Raw genomic sequence first — 22,266 nt, forward strand, 5'->3', positions numbered from 1 at the left:
TATTATGCAAGTGGCATAAATACGGTAACTGCCACATCACAGTCAATTCAAGTCTGACAAAGACGGACATTTCTCAATGATGTTCAACAATCACAGACAGATACGGTCCTTTGTGGGGCTGCCGGTGTGGCGCAGTTGCACACACCCTAGAGGCTAGCAAGCCAGGCCTAAATGAAAGCATCAAACTCGTGATATATTTCGAGGCAGGAAAGAAACACTACCCATGTACGTGTTTGTGTTGGAGTTTTCGGTAGCAGGCTCTGTAGATGTAATCATTTCTAAGGGCCTGCATCCGCATGTTAGGAAACACAAGAGGTAAAGGGAGCTTTGGAGCTCACAAGTGGTCCTGCCTTCGCATACAGTTAAGGTAGTATTAGAGCAGTAGTCGTCTTCAAACTTTTAATGCCAGGGACCCCCTGAACACACAAATTGTTCGGGAGTCCCCCTGCCCCGCCCCTCTGTGTTGGTGTTATATTTGTTTATAGAGATAGCTGTGAAATGTGTGATGTCCATACACGAGCACACTTGATTGTTTTGTATATGAGACTCTGACGAGCATGCCAATCACAGAAGTTGCCTCACATTGTAACTCCACTAGGCCAGTGGTCTTCAACATTTTTTGGCCTGCGCCCCCCTGAGCACAATTTGGGCAGGCCGGGCCCCCAAAAAAATGGCAAATGGACAGTATGTATTGCACACCGTCACTGCACCCTACTCCCATTATAGTCCCTGGGCTCCTCCATCTGCTGCCATCACAGTGGCTGGGCTCCCTCATCCCACTCCTACCCAGTTCCTGGGCTCTCCCCACACCATCACACACCCTGGGCTCTCCCCACCCTGCCCTTCCTGCTCCTACCACAGTCCCTGTACTCTCCCATCCCGTTCCCAACACAGTCCGAGAGCCAGTGGTGGCTGGTGAATTTTTTAAGTGGAGGGGCATAACTATTTCCCCCAAAAATGCCATAGCAACCGAGCGCAGTGAGGGAGTCTGAAACAATCAAGGGGAGTTCGGGGGGTTTCCCCCCGTGAATTGTATTTATAAAATAATGGGTTAAAATGTTGCATTGTAGAGCATTCTTTTTTTTAAAAATGGGTAAATATCCAAACAGTTTGTAATTGCTGCTGGGGGGGCCCAAGGGCCAGGCATGACATGTTTTACTGGACATCCATGATAGATGTCCAGCAAAAATATACCATCCCAGTCCCCTGGGCCCCACTAGGCCTAACACAATCAACATGGTTATGTGTATATGCAAGGCGCTGGGGTGCCAAGGGGGAAAGCATGGTATTTTTGACTGGACATCTATGATAGAAATCCAGTAAAACAATACCATCCCTGTTCCCTGGGCTCCACAGCAACTCAGAAGGAGAGCTGATATTGGCAGCTGGGTAGGGGGATTGTGCAACAAAGGCATTTAGGCATTTTTTAAATGCCTTTGTTGTACAACCCTCCTTCCCCCCCTCTAGCCACCATTTGCCAAAATCAGCTCAACGGACCAAAACAAAAGAACCCACACACATTCATACAGCAATCACTATCATTCACACGAGCATCCATCACCATACACTCACACATAACACAAACATTCACACATCCATACACGTTTCAATAAAATAAATGAACATACTTTCTGCAGTGATATGATATGGCATTTGTAACGCGCCTATACACAAGTGTTTCAGTGGCTTGCATGCGGGTGCTGAAATGCCCTGTTCCAAGCTGCTCTGTTCGTATGTGCGAGGAGGCGCAGGAGCTCCCCCTCGCACATACAGACATGCAGTGTCCCAGCCAGCATTTCCAATGAGCTTGCAATGCTGGCTAAGCAAAACGCCCCAGCCTTGCATGGCTCAGTGAGCATGTGTGGCTGGGGAATGAACTGAACTGTCAAAGGGAAATAGGGTTACCCTTTGACAGTTCAGCCAGCCCTGCAGCACTCCCTCAGCTAGAAAAAACAGCTAGAAAAAACAGCTGAGGGAGTGCTTATTGTTTCACTGGGCTAGCTCCTTAGCTCCTCCATCAAGGGTGAGGGGGGGCCACTGGGTGGGGGCCCCCTCACCATTATGGATGAGCCGCCAGGCTCGGACTGGCCTATAGGACAATTCCTGTAACAAAAACACAAAATGCTAGCATGGGCCAGTCAAAATAGCCCACCTATTCGGCCAATGTGGGCCAGTTTGAAGAGTTACTTCACTATGCAGTTAGTAATATTGACCATTGTTGCTGAATAATTATTCTATAAATATCACAATGTACTTACATTTGAACACAAAGCACCCTCTTGGGTACTATTTAAACAGTCTGTGAATGACTATCCATTTACAACTGCGGGTCACTTTTTCATTGGTGCCTGAGACAGTGGGGCTCATTACGACCCTGGCGGTAGCCGTGCCTGTAATACATATGTTTTTTTTCCGGTGCTCTTGAATGGGCAATTACCAGAGTATTGCAACCCCGATGGACCCAGTAATTAACCATTCAAGGGCGCCGGAAAAATGTATTGCCCATTCCCATTTCAGCCCCACAGGGCTCAATGGGAATGGGGATGCCTGTAGCACCGGCACCGTTCATAACGGTGCAGGTGCTACAGGCATGCCGTGTTCGCGGGTGCCGCTCTGCCCGCCAGGTTAGACCTGGCGGGCTGACAGGCACCCACAAGCACAGCTCATAGTATGGCGGTACGGTAGCAACGGTGCCGGTAGCGCTACCGGCACCATTGTTACCTTACTGCCATACTTGTAATGAGGCCCAGTGTCATGCTTCAGACTGACTATGTGAGCCGCCGCTGCCCATTTCTTCCAATCTAAAAAAGAAATACATTTTTTTTTTACATTTCATGCTGGGCTCTCACGGCCCCCCAGGGATGCGGCCACGGACCCCCATGGGGCCGCGCCCCACAGTTTGAATACCGCTGTATTAGAGAGTCTTAGCTCGCTTCACAGGCTGCACTTAAGGTGTCTTAAGGCAAAGGAATCCATCCGCCGTCCTCAGTACGCGCATCCGCCCTCAGTACGCGCACGCGCCTTCCTGGGCTCTGGATGGGCCTGTCACCTGAAATGTACTCTCTTGCCAGGTTGGCACCTATCCAGAAACACATTTGAGTATGATGGGTCCTGGGCTGGGAGCAAATGGCACACTTTGTTTCCAACAATGGATCTTGTAAGGAATATCTTCGGGGCTGAGCAGCAAAGGAAGATGTGTGGGGGCAGTACTGGATGGTGTTAGAGGTGGTAAACAATCCTTCAGGACTTCCAAAGACATGACGGTTATTTCTTGGGATAGGTCCATGCTGTTTGCTTGCGAGCAATGAAAAGGCTGAATGGTACGTTCCGTTGAGCGCAGTGGGGTGAGGGAGTAATGCTTCTTGTACTACGGAGACTGGCAATGATGCTCTCCCCTGGATAGGACGATATGTTCCACCTCATCACGAGGTTCTTGGGACACTGATTTCTGAGCTTTTACGAGTTGTTTGTCTGAGCCGAAGTTACCAGCAATCACTATCCAATATATTGTTTGGCAGATCCATTGCCTAAGCAGGGCCTGCAACCTTTGGCACTCCAGCTGTTTAGTACTACAACTCCCACCTGCCCTGGCCAGCATATTTAATGGTGCGGAATTATGGGCAATGTTGTCCAAAATGTCTAGAGTATGCAGAACCCTGGCGTAAAGGAATATTATGCACTTCACATATTAGTTTGTAACAAGGGTTTAGAGCGGGTTTGATTGGCCAGTTTATTGGGTCACGCAAAGTTTTATAACCTATGGCTCTCTCGCTTTTCACAGGGTGCGCACCCCGGCATTCATTTATTGAGGTGTTTCACACTGCGGAACCAAGTCACACACAGATGCCACGTGCATATAAATGGTAACTGAGCGATATTCCCTTTTCGGGACTAATGACTAATAAAGGCTAATAATAATAATAATTTAACATTTATATAGCGCTACGAACCTTCAGGCATCTAAGCGCCGCTTATTATTACCCATGGTGTGTGGTGCTCATTTATCGACCTCGGAAGGATGAAAGGCCGAGTTTGGCGCTGCCGGGATTCGAACCTGCGTTAGATGTGAAAGCAAGCGCTCTCCTGGCTCTGCTATCTGACCGGCTATAAAATAATGTGGGAATTACCAAAGTACCGACGGAAATAAAACGTCTGCCAAAGAGGCTCACTTCTATTGATCTGCTTCTTTTTTTAAATTAAATATGAACTGCATCAATTCAAACACATAGAAATCTGATCAGATTAACAATCCGCAGCAGGCAAATGCACCCCGGTCAGGACGAACAGCCAATCATGCTGCTCGGAATGCTCGGGTATCCATGGGGTCAACACCCCCGTTCCGAGCAACCGGGCTCCTACCATTCCTTCAAAGGACCTTTGTTTACCCCCCTTAGCTACCTACGAGCTACCCCTGCCCTTGGCTCCTTCCACGCCTGCCAGAGCATCTGAAGCCAGGACTAATTTATTTAAAAAGCATGTCCTACACCATCGATACTGACTTCATCACCTTCATTCCACACCTCCAACCCCTTAATCAGCAAGCAATGCTGGGACCATGGCCAGACTGGTTTATAGGGCAACAGGGCAATGCCCAACGTGCACACCCAACAGTTGTGTGGGCCACTCATTTTGGTGAAAGGGGACCAGTTTTTTGGCCAGAGTGGGCCAGTTTTAGGAGTCAATTCACAGCGCAGCTAACCGCTTTGACCAGGGTTTCTGAAAAAATATTCTTCAATGCACAATTTGCAACACATTTTTATTGTATTGTAATCATTTATATAGTACCATTTCCCCATTTGTATGACCTCAATGCGCTTTGTGGTTGGAACGCCCTTGTACACTAAAGTCCAGGTATGGGAAAGTTCTAAGAAGGGGTTTAAGATGCATGTGTTAAGAATTAGGCCCCATGGAAAGATTTTTCTGCATTTGTAAAAATGGAATGAGAAGAGAAACTACAAAGCACATACTGACAGAATGTGTTCGTATGAGAGATAGGTACCATTTATGTTATGGAAATTACATACATGACTTGGAGTCTATTAGAGAACCCATGTTTTGGTTGCGCTGTATTAATTCCCAAAGCATTAAGGTACTCATTTATTTATTTAATGTTTGGCTCAAAATTGAAAATATATTGGGTGTTTCCATCTTACACCAGTTGACAACCCTGATAACCTGCAAATTAACGCAGAAAGCGCCATTCATTTCTGAGTAACAGGTCAGCTTAGGACGGAAATATGGTTCTAAACTTTTTTTTATAAGCTTATTTTAATAAATGTAGTTTCAATGAAGCAATGTAAGAGGTGAGATGTGCTAACTTTGTAGGCAAACTGTACTTTAATGAATTCTAAAATAACCCCTAGAGAAGTGGAAAAGATGTTATTAATTGTGTATTGTAATTATTCCTTTAATTGATTTACTTGGTGTTGTCATGTTTTTTTTAAATTGTATATTTAATTACTTTTATGTACTCTATTCCTTCTTTATGGCTACTTTTTCTTTATTAATATACAACGTAATCATGTGTAAAGTTTATTTACAAACTATCACATTATTAATAAATTGTAATTGTTAAGACTTAGGAGGGCTGGCTAGCCTCCAGTAAGCAACACAAGAGGTCAGGGACGTTAAAAAAAAACTTGGGTACCACTCAGTCTCACAAAATCAACGAATTGCCATTTTCACCTCTGGGACAAATTCTCAGTGGGGTCTGAGGCAATTTTATGCCCTGAATGATCCGGACTGGCAAGGACACACAAGCACAACCCCATATGTTATGTGCACTTTGGACACCCTCTATCATAAGCTTGATGTTGGGGTACACACCGCACTCTGGTTCTGCGAGTCTAGATGTGCCAGCTAGACTTTGAGCCTTCAAGACATGCATCGGTATTTTTGACATTATTATTCACTTCATAATAGTTACTAACGAGGTCAGCACAGTTTTGCTGTTATGGATAAAACCGGGAATTTGCATCGCACGCACTATCTCTGTGAGGCGCGACTACATATTATGTTCTATTAGATGTGTTATCTGCAGGCACACTTGACCTTATTTACCTTCCTTTCATTACGTTATTCGTGGACGCACTTTACTTTCTAAAAATGGCTCACACACTGTGCGTGCCATGCCGTGTCACATGATTTACTTGTCATGTGGCATACGTTAAAGAATTTAGAGTGCGCACACGGACTCTGCTGTATAGAACTTTGGACTATGCGGGACAGATGATCGCTCTACCGTGCTCTTTTTTGATAGATTAACTGCATAGATTCTAATGTTTATATTCTCTGCTTTTCGAACAGCTTCTGTTTTGGAATCCCTGACGGTTCAAATGTACAACTAGACTTTGTTGCGCCTGAGTTGGGAAGCACCTTTCAAGCGGGGATGGATTGGCCCATCTGTTACTCTGCCCGTGGCCGGGCCTAAATCATATGTAGTCCCTGGGGGCTGGTTTCTGCCCACGGCCGGTTTGAAAAAAGAAGGTTTCAATTTTTTAAAACTAACAAAAAGCACCTTCAATGGCATCATTCATCAAAGCAAGGTAACGCATGTTACCTTGATGATGGATTTGCGTGCATGATGTGTGCATCATAAATTTTGATGCATGCATCATTCACATGCTGCTGTAGCATGCGGCCAACTTTGCACCAGACCTGCAGATGAACTTAACTGGTCTGCTGTTCAATCTCCGTTACCAGTTTAATGGTATCCACTACAGAATAATTGCTCATTTTACTATATCTGATATGATAGCTCAGTGGGTTGAGCGCTCGCTGCAGTGGTGTGTGTGTGTGTGTGTGTGTGTGTGTGTGATCTGCAGGTTGCAGGTTTGAATCAGCAAGGCCATCTCAGCTTTTCATCCTGCTGAGGTCGATAAATGAGTACCAACACAGGTTGGGTGATATTGTGTGCATATTTGTTTGATAAAAAAAAGAGCTTTAGCGCAAGTGCTATACAATAAAACTATCATTTGGCCTTGGACGTCTACTTGCATTCACAGTAATTTGACAATATGGATTTATACACACAGTTATTAATGATACATATGGGGATCCATTCTTGTATGAAATGTACATCACATTAGTGAAATCATAGCCATATTTTTCGTAGTCTACTTAGGAACAATGCTATTTGATGCCACTTCCTGTTTTGTTAAGAGGTGAAAGGTCGTGTTTCACTGCTTCCCGGGATGTCACTTTCGGGTGGGGGTCAAATGACATGACTTCCAGTGATGTCATCAGAGGTCAAGGGTCGTGAGGCAAGGGGTGGGACACTTTCTCGGGTGTCCAGGCCCATTTCTTGTCCGAGTCCGACCCTGCTTTCAAGTCACGCTGTATATTTAGCCCTATGAACCACATGTGTCAGACCGGCACGCATTACAGATTGATACCAGGTTTGCCAGGTTAGACGTTTACAGCTTTACAATCGATGTCTGAATTTGAAAGCTGCATGGTTTTGTATATGCACGAATTTTGTTTTGGCACGTTGCATGGTTGTTTTGGACAAGTTCTGTACGGATTGCACCGAGCGCATCGACACACCCTGCTTTATCTTGGATGGCTCATCTATTTTAAGATTGTTAGCTTAAGCCTTGACACATGGAGATTTTTAAGTCGTGACAAATAGGACGGCAATAGGTTTTGGGTAGATTGAATAATTCTAAGTGCACAGTACATTGAACAGGTTTACCTACGAATTAGTACATCTTCAATGTAACGCCTTTACCCTTTTTTCTCTTCTTTTTTCTTTTTTTCTCTCCCTACATGACGTTGTACAATGAACGAATTGGAAATAATATTGACAACTGATTTGTGTTTATGCGCTAATTGATGTAAACGTTCTTATCATAAAATGTTCTGGACACTTTCATCCAATATATCATCAATTGTGATGGGGCGTGATAACGATATTGTACTCACATATGTCATGGTGTGGCGTGATGTTTTTCTTGACATATTATTGTTGATCGGTAAACGTTGTTGACACTTGGTTAACTGCTTTGTGTTGATCCTGGAAACTGATGTGACCACATTGTTCTTTGTACAGCTATTAGACCTGATGATGGACACGAAGTCCGAAATGTATTGGCAGCTTTAGCATCTCTTGGCATAGGTCACTTAAAGTGATATTTTTATTTAAACCAAATACAGCTGGTTTTCAAAAGTAAAACAAGTTTGCGTCATTTCTATCAGAAAAAAACAAATTTAATACGAAACACATTCAAAATATTTTCAAGTGTTCCTCTAGCCGTAGAGCTAGACTGAGGTTGTGCAACCCGCATCGCAGGCTCTCTTAGCCGAGGTCCACATTGTTCCAGGATTATTCTATGCCCCGTGCAGCAGCATTTTTGCACGGGTATGCACCCCAAGTTTGGATCACCTATTATCTTCCGAATAATGATCATATGATCTGATAGTTTATTTATATAGCGCCTATACACAATGTGTTTCAAAGGGCTTCAAGGCAAAAGCGGGAACAAGGGAAAAATATAATGCCATTCTTACAGGCCATGAACAGTAAGGATGTGAAATTAACTATCGTACTCGGCCCGACAACATTTCAGATAGTGCAAGAGCGAAAACATAGATAAGGCAGGGAGGGGGTGAGTGGGTAGGAAATGGAAACAGACAGGCGACTACCGTACTAGGCCAGACGACATTTCTGTTAGAGCCGGAGAAAACAAAAGGTGAGGGGAAGGGGTGCCGAAAGGGAGGGGAGGAACAAAACAAGCGACTATCGTACTAGCCCTGAAGACATTTAAGATATTGCTTGAGGGGTAGGGGGGCGACAAGTAACGGGAGGGGGAAGGAGACAGACAAGGTTGCTATCATAATAGGTCGAGGGACAATTCTGATAGAGTAAGTGCATAGAAGAAAATAATGGGATGAGGGGAGGAGATAGGAAAAGGGAGAAGGGGAGTGGAGGAGAGAACAGAGAGTAAACAGTAAAAAAGAGTGGAGAAGCAAGAGGGGAGAGCGAATACAATTGCAGAAGTCAGTAGTAAAACATAATGTTGCAAGCCAGGATACAAGACGAAGATGGGAACAGCATGAATCAGGGCCACCATGACATTAGATTTAAACACTAAAGCGGTGCCCAATCACCTACATTGTGAATCCACCCAGAAGTCCCTCCCTGTATTTATTAAATGTACACTCCGGGCATAAAGTCTGCTGTGAAGGGAACACCTGCCACAGCCAGCACTTACAAATGGAGGGATCTGCTTAAACCCCATGCAATGAAGACCTGCCCCACCAGTTCTTCTCAGAAGCCATAGTCAGCCGCGCACTTTGAGGGTTTTGAGCATGAAGATTATTTATTTATTGGTTATTTCGTAATGCACACTATACAGCAGAATTTGTGTTTCAAAGCGCATCAAGACGGGGGGGGAAGAGGAAGAAGTATAAAACAAAAACAAAAACGTTCTTAAAAGGTCCGGAAACATTCGGAACGTGCAAGCAAGTGCTGCAAAATGAGAGAAGGGGAAGAGGCAAAGGAGGAGAGGTGCAGGAGGGGGTAAAAAGGAAGAAAACAAAAGGTTCTGAGTAGGTCGTGCGACGACATGGAACATGCAAGTACTACATGAAAAAAGGGCAGCGGGGTGCATTTAATAACAATAGGGTGCTGATGCATTCAGATACCTTCCCGCTGCGACACGGGAGTGAGGAGGTTTTCATTTGAATAGGGCACTCCTGCATTAACAGGACGTCCTATTCCAGTGATTAACTCCCTGCCAGGCGCCGGAGCGCGGAGTTAGAAAAAAATGTGGCGCTCCCCCTCCACCTCCCATTGACCAGGAGCGTGTGGGGAAAGGGGCAGCCATTTTATTTTATAGAGATGGGGGCGCTGCCCTGCTAATGTCGGCCCTGAGGGAAAGGTTACAATGTGGAGAGAGGCAGTAACAGAGGTAGGGACAAGAGGGTAGGAGGGAATGATGGCCAAGTGCACAGCATAGTGAGGTGGGAGCAACCAGCAACAAGACAGGCAAAAGAGACAGGAAGGAGAGGACAACGTTGGGAGGAGGCTGGTAACAAGACAACGGATTAGAAGAAGGATATATACAAAATATACAAATACAATTATACAATGCAACAGGCTATACACAATAGGAGTCGGAGAGGAAACTATACATTGTAGGCAAAATAAAGAACAGTGCAGAGTCTGAAACCGCGGAGAAGACGAATGGGGCCATTTCACCCGCAAAATAGCTATAGCCGGCAAGATAGCTCAAGGGGTTGAGCGTTCTATGCTGTGGTGTGTGTGTGTGTGTGATCTGCAGGTTGCAGGTTTGAATCCCGGCAATGCCAACTCAGCTTTTCATCCTTCTGAGGTTGATTAACGAGTACCAACACAGGTGCTATATAATAACACATCATTATCATTTGGCCTTGGACATTGGTTTGCATTCACAGTAATTTGGTAATATGGACCTACACATACTAATAATAATACTAATAATAACAATGTATATGGTGATCCACTCTTGTATGAAATGGATATCGCACTACAGTGCATATTTTTCATAGTGTACTTGGGAACAAAGCTATGTGAGGCCACTACATGGTTTTCAAGGGGTGAAAGGTTGTGTTCCATTGCTTCCTGTGATGTCACTTTGGGGTTGGGTCAAATGACATCACTTCCTGTGATGTCATCAGAGGTCAAGGGTCATGTGATGGCACTTCCACTACTCCCCGCATTTTTGTGAAATGACGTCCCTGACGCTCAGGTCCTACCCTGTCTACGCCTCTGGAGTTGCGAACGATTGCGGCCTCAAGCCTGTGTCCCTGAAACCCGATGCACAAAAGATGGGCAATACGTCCATCCTGCTTCCCTGAAACTCGGGGACCGCGACCGGACAGTATTGGAGTCCTGTGGAGGTAAATGGAGGGGGTGGAGGGAATGTGGTAGCGCGGCCATGCAGCGGCAGGCATTTGTTGGGTGGGACATAGGGGGCTCACCAAAAATGGATGGGGGGGCGTCAGGCATAAGACCGACATTGCGCGGTGGGGGGGCGACCTTCACGGATGCCGCCTGCAAAGCTGGTTTTATATCTGCAGTTTCCAGACATAGATTAGTTGCAAAATATGTGGCCAGTGCGACAAGGTGGAGGATGAGGAATAAATGGAGGAGTTATACACTGCGCACCTGACTTTGACATCTAGTGAATAGGGTGTAGGCTAGTGTCCCACTAGCCACCGCGGAACCACTTGCTGCTGCTGGTGGTGGTGGTGGTGGTCCCAAGCTGGCCTGCACGCGTGGAGAGTCACAGAGAGGTTTAGCACAGCCTACCCTGCTCTGAGAGGAAGGCGTAAGAGGCTTTCCCTGTTACGGATAAGGTGAGAAGTGCAGGATGCAAAGTGACCGTGGATGTTGATTCAGAGCGAGAGAAAGCTAGCAAGGCAATGCTGATGAAGAAGCGCCTTGAGGTGGCTGGTATGTTTGCCCACACATTCCTAGACCTGCAGAGAGGAACATTAAACGTAAGAATTCAAGAGCAGTGCACTTAGATGGGAACCGAAAGGCACACTGTTCGCGAGTAGCATTTTTATTTTATAATACATGAGGGTTTCAAACTCATTCCAGAACACAGGGCAAAAGTGTAATTCATTTATATTAGCGCCAACTTAATATAAAACAAGCATTGGTAATGACAACAGTTTGGACTTTTGTGTAGGCATGGGAAAGTCACTTGCCATGCACAGCCGTAGTGGTATTAACTGGCCATTGATAGTAGCAGATGCAAAATGCCTACACAAGCCAAAACGGTTGGCTTTGCCTATGCTTGTTTTTAATAGGACCTCAGTGAAGGACACGCAGAGCCAGAGTGCTTATAAATTGGGTGGCCTAAGGCAGGCATGGTTGACCTTTTTATTACACCAGTGGCAGGTTTACATCTCCAATTCAGTCATTAACTCTGAAGACTGCTTTAGAAAAACAAAAAATTGGCAGGCACTTCGAGTCCAATGTTTGATGGTAAGGCTTGATTAAAGCCAGCACAACGAGTACCCCTGAGGAGGTGTTTTGGTCAGGGAGGGGCAGGAACTGGGTGGGAATGGCCATATGAATTAGCATAGCCAAATAACCAAACAACACCTACACACTGTGTGTCCTTCCTCATGTGCCATTTCTCCGCATCTGTTCTCTAATGCAACAGTTTCAGCGAAAAGGTGTTGCAAGCGGCACCTAATTGCCCAATATAATAAAAAAGTGCTGCTCATGGAAATGTGAAATGGGGAGTTTTTCATTTACGGAAGGGGGCACTGTGGGGCGTATTGTAGGGAAGGCCTGCGTTCTGTACTCTCTCCAGGTACATGCAAAGAGCAGCATGTTCCGGGAGTGAACATCCCCAGAGTAAGCCAGTAACCTGTGACACATCGGGAGGAGGGATGTGGCCTTCTTCTGGAAACTGTGATGCTGAAACCCTCAGAATAAAGATATGCTTTCAGGGCTGTGGGTGGCTGTGGCTGCCCTCCTTGCCTGTGGTACTGCAGTTATAACAAGGGACGTGGCATCACGGGGATCATGCAGTGCTGGAAATGGAAACCATGCATTGGGGGAAGATCACTTGTTTGGAAGGGTGGAGCTGTAGGAAGGGGGGAGCTGGGACAAGGGCATGGCCCCAGCCTAGGTTGGCAACACAGTATCTATTCACTGAACCCAATTCTAGCGATTTGCATAAAAGCAAAGGGCATTATGGGAACATCATAATGTCCATAATTTTAAATGTTAAACATGTCCTCAGTAGACTGGTGCCGACGCGAGGGACTGTGACACAATGCGGAAACAGGGATTAACCCGTGATTTCACGAAACTGAATCTCGAAAGTACTAAAAAGGATCTAATTTGCCCACAAATAAGGTATTGTTTTGAAAAAGGCCCTTGAGAGGCTGAAACACGTGTTAACAGCAAACGCGCAATGGAGTTAATAAATAAAAAATTGCTCCGACAACACCGAATCATGTGTGACTAAGTTTCATTTATTTACGGAGGTGGCGCAGTACAAGTGTGTACCAATCGGTTATTGCTTTGAACCAAGGGAAGGAGGGGATTGGTCCTTCCCTAAACCAACACACCAACGCGACACCAGACCAACAGGAGGTATACTAAGGTTGCTGGCATAAGTAGCTGCACCCAGAGCAAAACCCCAAATCCAATACCATGTCACATTTTGCCGCAATTATATGTGGGGGTTGAGGGGGTGTTAAGGTTTATAAAACATATAGGGGGGTTATGGGAGGATTGCGGGGGCCTTCCTCCCCCGCCCCCCGAATATAATTGGGGCGAAATGTTCGCATAAAAGAAAAGAAAATCGCATTTTCGGACTCGGCATTATAGATACACAGTGATTCCATAGTTCTGCATCATGTCGGTGGAGGAGAGGTCCTTCCCTGGTGTGAGCGAGTGCTGCGACTTCTAATTTCCGGTCCATATATTTTCCTTCAGTCTTGGTTTTTTCCTCAGGGCTCTTGCAACCTTTCTGATGTCAACACTTCATATTCGCGTTACTCCTCTGCTTCAGACAAGCATGACAATATTCTACACAACATGTTGTAAGGGCCTCGAGGAAAGCAAAGGGGAGGTCTAGCCTAGTACGGAACTCGCCGGCTCTTTGAAATGATAGAATGGGTGTATACAATGATTTGACATATCTAATGTATGTTATATTGCAGGTCAACTTTGACGTTTATGTGCGTTGTCGTCTGTCTGTCTATAATGAGTTGCATGTTAGAGTGCAATGGGACTTAAGTTGTGTATTGTTCTTTGGTGCGCTTTTAGATTTCTAATATTACGGTGGTGGTCTATTGGAGGTTATTGAAATATTGTCATATCTTTTTTACATGTATGATGTTGGGGAGTAAATATAGAACAAAATGTTTGAATACTTTTTAAAAACAACTTTTTTTAGCAGTTTGATTCGTTTTGTGGTCATTTTTTTCAAATGTTAGAGCGTATGTTCAATGTTACCCATTTCTAGTATGTTCCAGTGCACACGAGTTGTCTGTCTGTCTGTCTGATGGAGACAGGTTAGTGCTGCAATCACTATCCACAAAAGAACTGACTGACGAATTGCATGACTGTGCGTAAAATGCACATCTCTTGCGGGCAGGGTGACTGGCCTGGTTACTGCATGTTGCAGGCTGTTCCCTGGCACACCCATTCATGTAGGTCAGGAGGACGACTGGCAGGAAAGCTGTCCGAGTGGGGCTGCTTACTGGCCCAATATTGGTCTGCTAGAGGATGACTAGAGGTACACAAGCTGCCAGAGAGTGTGCTAGGATTATAGGCATAATAATAGTCTATTGTGGGCACGACAAGCAGCAGCATTGTTGGCTGGCGAGGGCATACATTGCTGTCGGATTAAGTCATGGGATAGGCCCAATACAACTGTCTGATGGGAGTATGATTACTGTCACAGTAACTGTGCGATATGGGGACATGAATACTGCCCCGATAACTATCTCATGGGGGCTGTGTATTGGTATAGCACCTGGCTGATGCCTAGCGACTGAGGACACATGTATTTGGAGAGGTGAGATCACTGCAAACTTAATAGTTGAATAGACAGAACTTAAGTACTGCAAGTGTGTTAGTGCCATTTTAAGAATTATAGAAATGTGCATTTATATTCATCTACGTTTTGTCAACAAATGCAAACATTAACCTGTTAATTGCCAAGGACGAGCATCTCATGTAACAACAAAGTTACAAGGGATGGAATGGCGACATACCGAAATCACCAAAAAAGGCCTTGGCACTGGGGGGAAATACCCATGGCAGTTAAGGGGTTAATGTGAATAAATAGTAATGAATACACACATATGAAGAGATGAGTATGATTAATCTGGCATAAAATATCTTTGTAGAGGGTTCACCATTAATATAAGGTAAGAATCACAGAAAATAAATGTGTACTGTGAGAATAGGTACACAACAAACCTTGGCCCGTCATGACTACTGACAAAGTCAGCGCCCGTTGGCTCAGTACTTGCGCCATCACGCAAACCTTTCCCACCTACCTCCACATGGTACTGCGACGTCTCCTGCATGATGACATTGGAGTTGGAGTACTTCTTCCTTTGCTCTGGAAAGGAAGGACAAAGGAGGCCCATTAGGTCATCATGTTGCAGACTTTGACAGGAGCCACACATCATTCGTGGATATTTGCCTTCTTGTTTCCACTTACTCACGCAACTTTCACAGTCCCCATGAACTGACCAATGAACACACGCAGGCCGCTAAATAAAGCAGAGGACTAGTCTCCACACGCGCGGCACAACTAAAGGAGGAACTGTGTAGAGTAGGCAGTCTCACAGCTCACACACTAAGGCAGGGATCGGCAACCTGTGGCTCTCTAGATGTTTTGGACTATGACTCCCATGATCCATCACCTTTCACTATGCAGGGCTGATGGTAGTTGCAGTCCGAAACATCTAGCGTGCCAAAGGTTGCAGGCCCTTGAACTAAGGAGTCCATTCAAGCTGCTGTTTCAAGGGATTGGGCTGCGAGCATCCGTGCAGCTCGAAAAGGTGGAATCTCGGAAGGTTAAGCCATCACCTCCCAATCCTTCCATCACCCTCACTGACCTGGAGGAAGTCACGGTTGCAACACTCATTTGCTCCCACAGTTCAACTACCTTGGTAGCAGAAGCAACGCCTTCCTTCTATGTAGAAGGCACTGCACATGGGCTGGAAAAGAATCCCAAGTATAATGGCACGAGTGGAATCTTTCAAAGATTGGGTTGCTTTCTAGCAGAGCCTGGGCAGCCCTACTAAACCTTATTTGGCAAAATGCACACACGCATTCTAACCCTACTCTGTGACCTCCACCATGCCGGATTCCGGGTCCCGAGGGCGTTCCCACCACCAGTGCACTGAGACTATAATAATGGTAAAAGGTGCTATATAGATGACAACTACAACTACCAATGATTTAATTAGGTTTTCAGTATGAAGGCATTTGCAAGTGAAGTACATTTCACAATTCAATTTTTGATCGATGAACTTGGAATCAAACTCGCATATTTCGCAAAGAAAATCTAATTGTGCTGCTCTTTCTACCTACTGTGTCCCTTTGCTGGTGTCAGTCTCCATTTGTCAAATTGATAAGCAGAGACCGATCTTCCCTCACCGTTGCTCTTGGATCCTGGTGCGCACGGGGTGGTGGGACATTTTATCATAGAGGAGGGATGAGTGAGCTGACACACCTATCGATGCGAGAGAGTGGCTGAGAGCTCTTATTACTGCAGCTTCGACTCTATGACAGCTTATGTGACCGGCAGAAGGAATTCTTATTGTGTCTCATAGATACCATTACTATTTTCTTTCTTCAGTATTTTCTGATTTAAAGTGCATGTGATTCAAACACCCAACACAGATCAACAATACTTTCATTTTGCTTTGTAATACCTTTATTCGTTACAAAAAATCATTAGGGTTTACATACTTAAAACATACTATTCATAATAAACATTATACATAAACATGCAAGAGGAAATATGAACATGGGATGAAGTCTGTGAAGATGGAATAATAGCCTAATATACAACACTTGATATGTGTCTTCCTACCTATCCATGCTCTATGTACAAATTTAGCAACAAGGAAAAACAATGCTGGATCTTTCCTTTTTTTCGCATAATTCAAGGGCATCCACTGTTCCACAATTAATATACTTAAGAAAAATAGGCCTTAGCTATAATCTTCGAAATCTATTATATAAAGGGCATAGGAGCATAAGATGACAAACTGATTCCATGGCAGTACAACAAAAGCAGGAACAATCAAACTTATATTCATCCTCGACATTAAAGAGGCTTGCCAAAGGGAGTTTATCAAACCTAAGTTTGATGTAAAGAGATCATGTATAAAATGCCAGTCACATAGTCCGTATACAATTCATAGCCCCAATTATTTTTCATTTCCCAATAGGAAGTGATAGCGAATTTACTATATTGTTAAGAATGCGTTCTTCCTCCTTCAACTCTGTGGGGTGAAATATAGCCCCTGAATGCTAGAAATACAGAGGCCAGAGTGATTTGTAATGCCCATTGAAGTATAAGGCTAGCACAGAAATGGTGATGTCAAACATGAGGCCTATTGAACTAAAATCCCAAAGGAGAGAAAGTGGGCTTGAATTTCAAAAGTGCGAAGATATGCACAATGCATTTCAGAAAAGAAAGACATGTGACTGACAATGCCATTTTACTGAATCCATGGAGACCTGTACTTTCACTTAAAGAGACAACAGTGCGTGCATTATCTTCAATGTAATACCAGATTGTGCTCCAGGCTTCTAAAGTGAAACCAAGCTCATTGAAATTTACAAGAAATAAAAGAATTTATTTTTTGTTTTTCCTCATCCAAATAAAAATATGCAAAGATAAGTGATCACTGGACTTTTAGTGTTTGAACATGGTTTTCTGATATAACTGCTCTATACATATGGACAATCTAAAAGTGATACTCATGTATTTTGAAACCGTGAAATTAAAGCAATACATTACCTATAGATAAGGCCCAGGTGCCTTCTAAAATGTCATGTAAAATGCTTGTGTGTGAGTTTAAAAGCCATTGCTTGCAGGAATACATGAGCCTGTCATTTCTCCAAAGATGAAACTTAACCTCCAAGACCTTTCTTATGCTCTCCTGGAGAGAGAGGTCTGGTTGTCAGCCATCAATCAGGGCCATTGCTTAAAAATATAGAAAGAATTAAACTGCTTAGATGTAAACCTTGAGGTCACAATTGCCATAAAATGTCCATTAGAGTTGTGATAAGGGCCGTCACAGGCCTTGAACGGGGAGGGGAACAGGAGCAAGAGCCTGCCTCTGCCTATGCATGTGCCTAAGCTTAAATGCAATTTAAGAGAACAAAGAAAAAAGGCTGCAGTTGAATTAATAGAAAAATACATGTTATTGCATAAAAGGGGCAGCATAGATGCCACAATGGTCATTTCCAGACTTTTATTAAAGGTGACAGTAACCTCCTTTGAACCATGCTAAAACAATGTTTGTGTGATAAACATAACTAAAGTTATTAATGAAAATTTGATTTGAGCCTTCCCTTGATTCTGAGAGACTTGAAAGTTGGTACAAGGGTGAAGGAAATAATTAACAAGGGAACTATAAAGCAGCATATTTTTCACTGATAAGGCTCCTGAGTAAATAAAGAAAAAACGTATTTCTGCATAGGAAGGGTGTGCCGGCTTCAGATTAGCATCATCAGATTTGCCTTAAAATATAGTTCTTAAACATATATTCAAACATGTAAAGATTTGAAAAATTAGGGGACCTGCCATGCTGATAGGTTTTTAGAGTTTTAGCTATGCCGAGCCACCTGTCAAATTGGGACGACAAAGCTTTCTCCTACCACAGCCGTCCTGACTCACTCCCCTCATCTCTTCGTCCTATTAGCACACAGGTGGGAGGTGGGTAGAGAAAATCAACCAATCCCTTTCGCGAGAATCGTGACAAGTTGTGATGCCATTTGCCCTATACGTAGACCAGTATGCATTAGAACTGGGGTTTTTCACTTATTCCGGGAGGCAACATGCTGCTGAAATCTTTCAAGAAACATCCCAGCAGAGAGACCCAAATCTTGCATTGGTGACAGGAACCAAGAGACATAGCAGCTGACTGGGACCCGTTGGAGGATTCAAAGGAGACAATCCTTGACTGACACCGTTGCTGTCCCAGTGGTGAATTGCTGTTCCCTGATGCCCATTCCACGGCCTCTCCTGTAGGTAAAACTATCCCCAAAGCCATAGATTGTGTAGGCCCTGCATATTTTCAAGCATTGTTTTAGTTATTTCCCCAGAGCAAAATATCTTGTTTATCTGTGTAGATCCTGAGCATATTTAATTAAAGTAAATCAATTAATTCCCCTATAGAAATCATGGGTGGCGTTTTGTTGGCATTCAAAACCAGCAAGCTCTTACCAGTGTGTTTTGAGCCGATATAGACATCAAGATTTGCCAAAAGAATTAATCCCAAAACCCTGTTTTAATGTGAGTGTGCAGGGTGCAAAATTAAATTACCCATTGATCCCCCTTCAGTTTAAATCAGAAGCGTGAAGCCTGGTAGTGACTTTGCATGTGCAAGGTGCACAACGAAATTCCCCCTTTGTTCCCACTGATCTCTGACCAAAACCACAAAGCCCAACCTATTCTGTTTAGGTGTGGCAAAACGAATTTCCCATTGATTTTCTTTCCCTCATATTGCATTTGTGAAAAGAATCCTAAAACGATTTTCCCATTGTGTTCCCACTCTCTGCCACTGGCCTTCAATTCAGAGGGCTGAAGTCTAATTTATGTTTGGAGGGTGAGGGGGAGGGGGTCGCTGGGAGAAAAAGTATTATAACTAAATCAGAAATCACTGTGTGTCTTAAATTGTTATTTTTCTGTATTGGTGGGTGATTTGAAAAGAAAGCTGTGTTGGTGCCATCACGGAAGTAATTTTTGTTCCTGTGTTGGCACAGCATTGGTGGCTGATGTTAGTCTGTTTGTCAAATTTGGTTTAAATACATTAATAAATATATATTCTTACTACACATCGGCCTGGTTCCTAGTCCATTGTGATACCAGGTATTTGTAGAGGTTGGGTGCGAGACGGGTTTGAGGCCTTACCAAACTGAACCGAATCAAAATCATACTGATTTATTGTGCGGCACATTCATTTGGGGGAAAGGAACTCACTGAGTTGAGTGTGACCTCGTAATAAACCGTGACAAAACAAAACCACATTTCACCATTCATTTGGTATTTTTAAGCTGTAACTCTTGGTGGCCAATATGAACAGTTCGATTTTTCATGCATTTGCAGCAAGGTATCGAGAGGTCCCCATCCTGGACCATAACGTAACATCTTGCAGGGCAGATCTATACTTCCCAAGAGAGAGAGAGAGTACCCCAGATGCGTACTCAATAATGAGTGGCTTTAGTGCAATGAGCTGATCAATACCATGCAGATTCAGTTCCATTTGTAACGTCTGAGTTCAGGTACTCTTTGGTAACTGTAATATTTGCTTCATAATCTGTTTATGGTTATAGCAAAGGAAGTGCATTGGCAGTAGCTCCAAAGTTCGGCACCATAAATTGCTGCTGACCTAGCTTACAGCTCATGCACTTTAAGCACCCGTCATAGTGCACTTTGACCATGGTCCCTTGAAAAACGACTCATGGCCTCAGCATACTTATTTTACACTAGATTTGCTTTTTCCAGCTGGCCACTCCAGCTGCCACTGGCCATGACTCCAGGGCCCAAATAATCATACATAGTTACTTATTGGATCAGTGTTTCTTCAACTGCAATGTTAAGTTTAGAAGATTGTTTCCTGGGTGGTATACGCATTGCCTCTGTTTTGCCCTTGTTTATTGTAAACTCCTGTCTATACGAAATTCGTAAAATGCTGTTCATTGTTTTTTCAACCTTCGGGAGTTAAGTGATCATCCGCAAACAAAAGCATAGGGCCCTTACCTGGACCAAGTGTAGGGTGTCGGAAGGTATTGCCCTCACTTTATCTATCACTAATTTATGTGGTATAAAGTTAAATGACCGGTTAAAAAAAAAAAGATCGATTTGCGAAGGCCACTCTGTGACCACAAAGAGTGGTCTTTCTAAATCGAACTGTCGTGCCCCTACTGTATTGGAGCCGACAGGCACGTTGGGACCAGGAAGAGCCGTTGCGGGAGAAGAGGCAAGTGTTTGTGTGCGTGTCTGTGTGTGCGGGTGTGTATAGTGAGACAGAGATGTACTAGGAAGGGGGTGGGGGTGGGGTAATGTAGAATTCAGACGGGGGAGCAATAAGTCATATCTCGGCATTTTAAAGCCAACACAAAAACAGCTGGAAACAAAAATCAGTATTTTTTGTGTTCGCTCTTTAAAATGCGGAAATATGACCTAGAACCATCTATGTATGTGCAGAAGAGCAGAGGGGGCCAGAACACATTCCTGGCGAACAGCGGTGTTGCTAGGTCGGGAAAAGATCAGGGGCTACGCTAATGTCGGGACTCTTGGCACTCGGGGCTAGCTAACATTTTGGTTGTAGCCCCAGAGCTTCTATCCGGGGCTAAAACCAAAAGACCCAGGGCTATACCCCCCTCAGCCACACCCCCCTAGCAACGCCTCTGCTGGCAAACACCCTTTTGCACCTCAAAGGGAATAGTCACTTCTGCCGCAGCGCCCTACCTCATCACTGCCTCAGAGGCAAATGTAGACCAAGCATTTTCAGTCTCCCATAGCTTCAAGCTGTCGGTAAGTCAAACACAGCATAACATCTGGTCGAAGTGTACAAAAAGAAGTAGTGGAACTATGTTCCCACCTGGCCTGCACCGCTCCCCACAAACCTCATCGTCACACCACCTCCCACGCACTATACAAACCCCAAAACACATGCGCCTGCTGTTTAGGGGAATGTTCAGTGCAGTGCACAGAAGGTGCAAGTTTCAACTTCTTCCTACACTTTTATTTCAAATGAAACCATTCCGAAAGGGTTTCTTTTTAAAATAAAAGTATAGGAGCATTAAAACTTAATTAAAAGAAGTAGAGGAGCACCGCTCCTGACCGCTCCCGCCCACTTCGACCATTAGGACAACACATTTCTGGATCAGCTTGCATAAATTAAAGCACTGGTCTTCAGCCGGAGGCCCGCCTGCAGATTGGTAATACCCTTATGTTCACCCAGCCCACTCTGACAGCCGAGGACACAGAAGCCTTCTGTAGATCTTTCCAGCTACTCCCAGAAACAACATTGGGCCAAGGTCTGTCCAGGTATGTGCAGAAATCCTTTTCTTGCTGAATTCCAGGGACACAGAGGTTTGGGCGTGACTGCAAAGGTCTTTCTCAATGTGATTGTTTTAGGTTCTCTTAAAACATCAGTTAGTGTTTCAGACAAAAGAGAGTGGGTGAATGCAGGTAAGCGTTCATGCGAGCTCCCAGAACTGTCTCTGTTTAAGCAGAGACAGTTGGTTTCTATCACTGTTCTCAGCGTTGTAATGATGTAGGCTGGTGGTCTCAACAAAGCCTTAGGCTGAGTGGGGGATAACAGAGATCCTGGCGAGAACCCATTGGCCCATTAGATTTGCAGCTCTGTATTCAGGGATAAAGGCTATAACCTGGATGGAGTCTTTCCTCAGCGATAGGACCATGAGGGTGTTCTCCCCCTCAGCAGCGGCTGACCCAATACCCATCCTGTGCGGAGTTCCAAGGCTCTTGCGTCTTCCCAACCCTATACAACATATTCACTAAGCCTCTTTTTGATGATCTGGAC

General features: G+C 44.5%; 1 protein-coding gene across 1 annotated transcript in view; it reads right to left on the reverse strand.

Annotated features, from left to right (window-relative positions):
* EPS8L2 (EPS8 signaling adaptor L2) overlaps positions 1-22,266 on the reverse strand; it is a 473,245-nt gene that overhangs the window by 157,868 nt on the left and 293,111 nt on the right. Inside the window, exon 4 of the mRNA XM_069624038.1 lies at positions 15,022-15,086. Within this exon, the coding sequence (XP_069480139.1) occupies positions 15,022-15,086 (65 nt within the window). The remainder of the gene's footprint in view (positions 1-15,021; positions 15,087-22,266) is intronic.

This window comes from Ambystoma mexicanum, chromosome 11 (genome assembly GCF_040938575.1).
Source record: "Ambystoma mexicanum isolate Mex_15411 chromosome 11, UKY_AmexF1_1, whole genome shotgun sequence".
NCBI classification, from domain to species: domain Eukaryota; kingdom Metazoa; phylum Chordata; class Amphibia; order Caudata; family Ambystomatidae; genus Ambystoma; species Ambystoma mexicanum.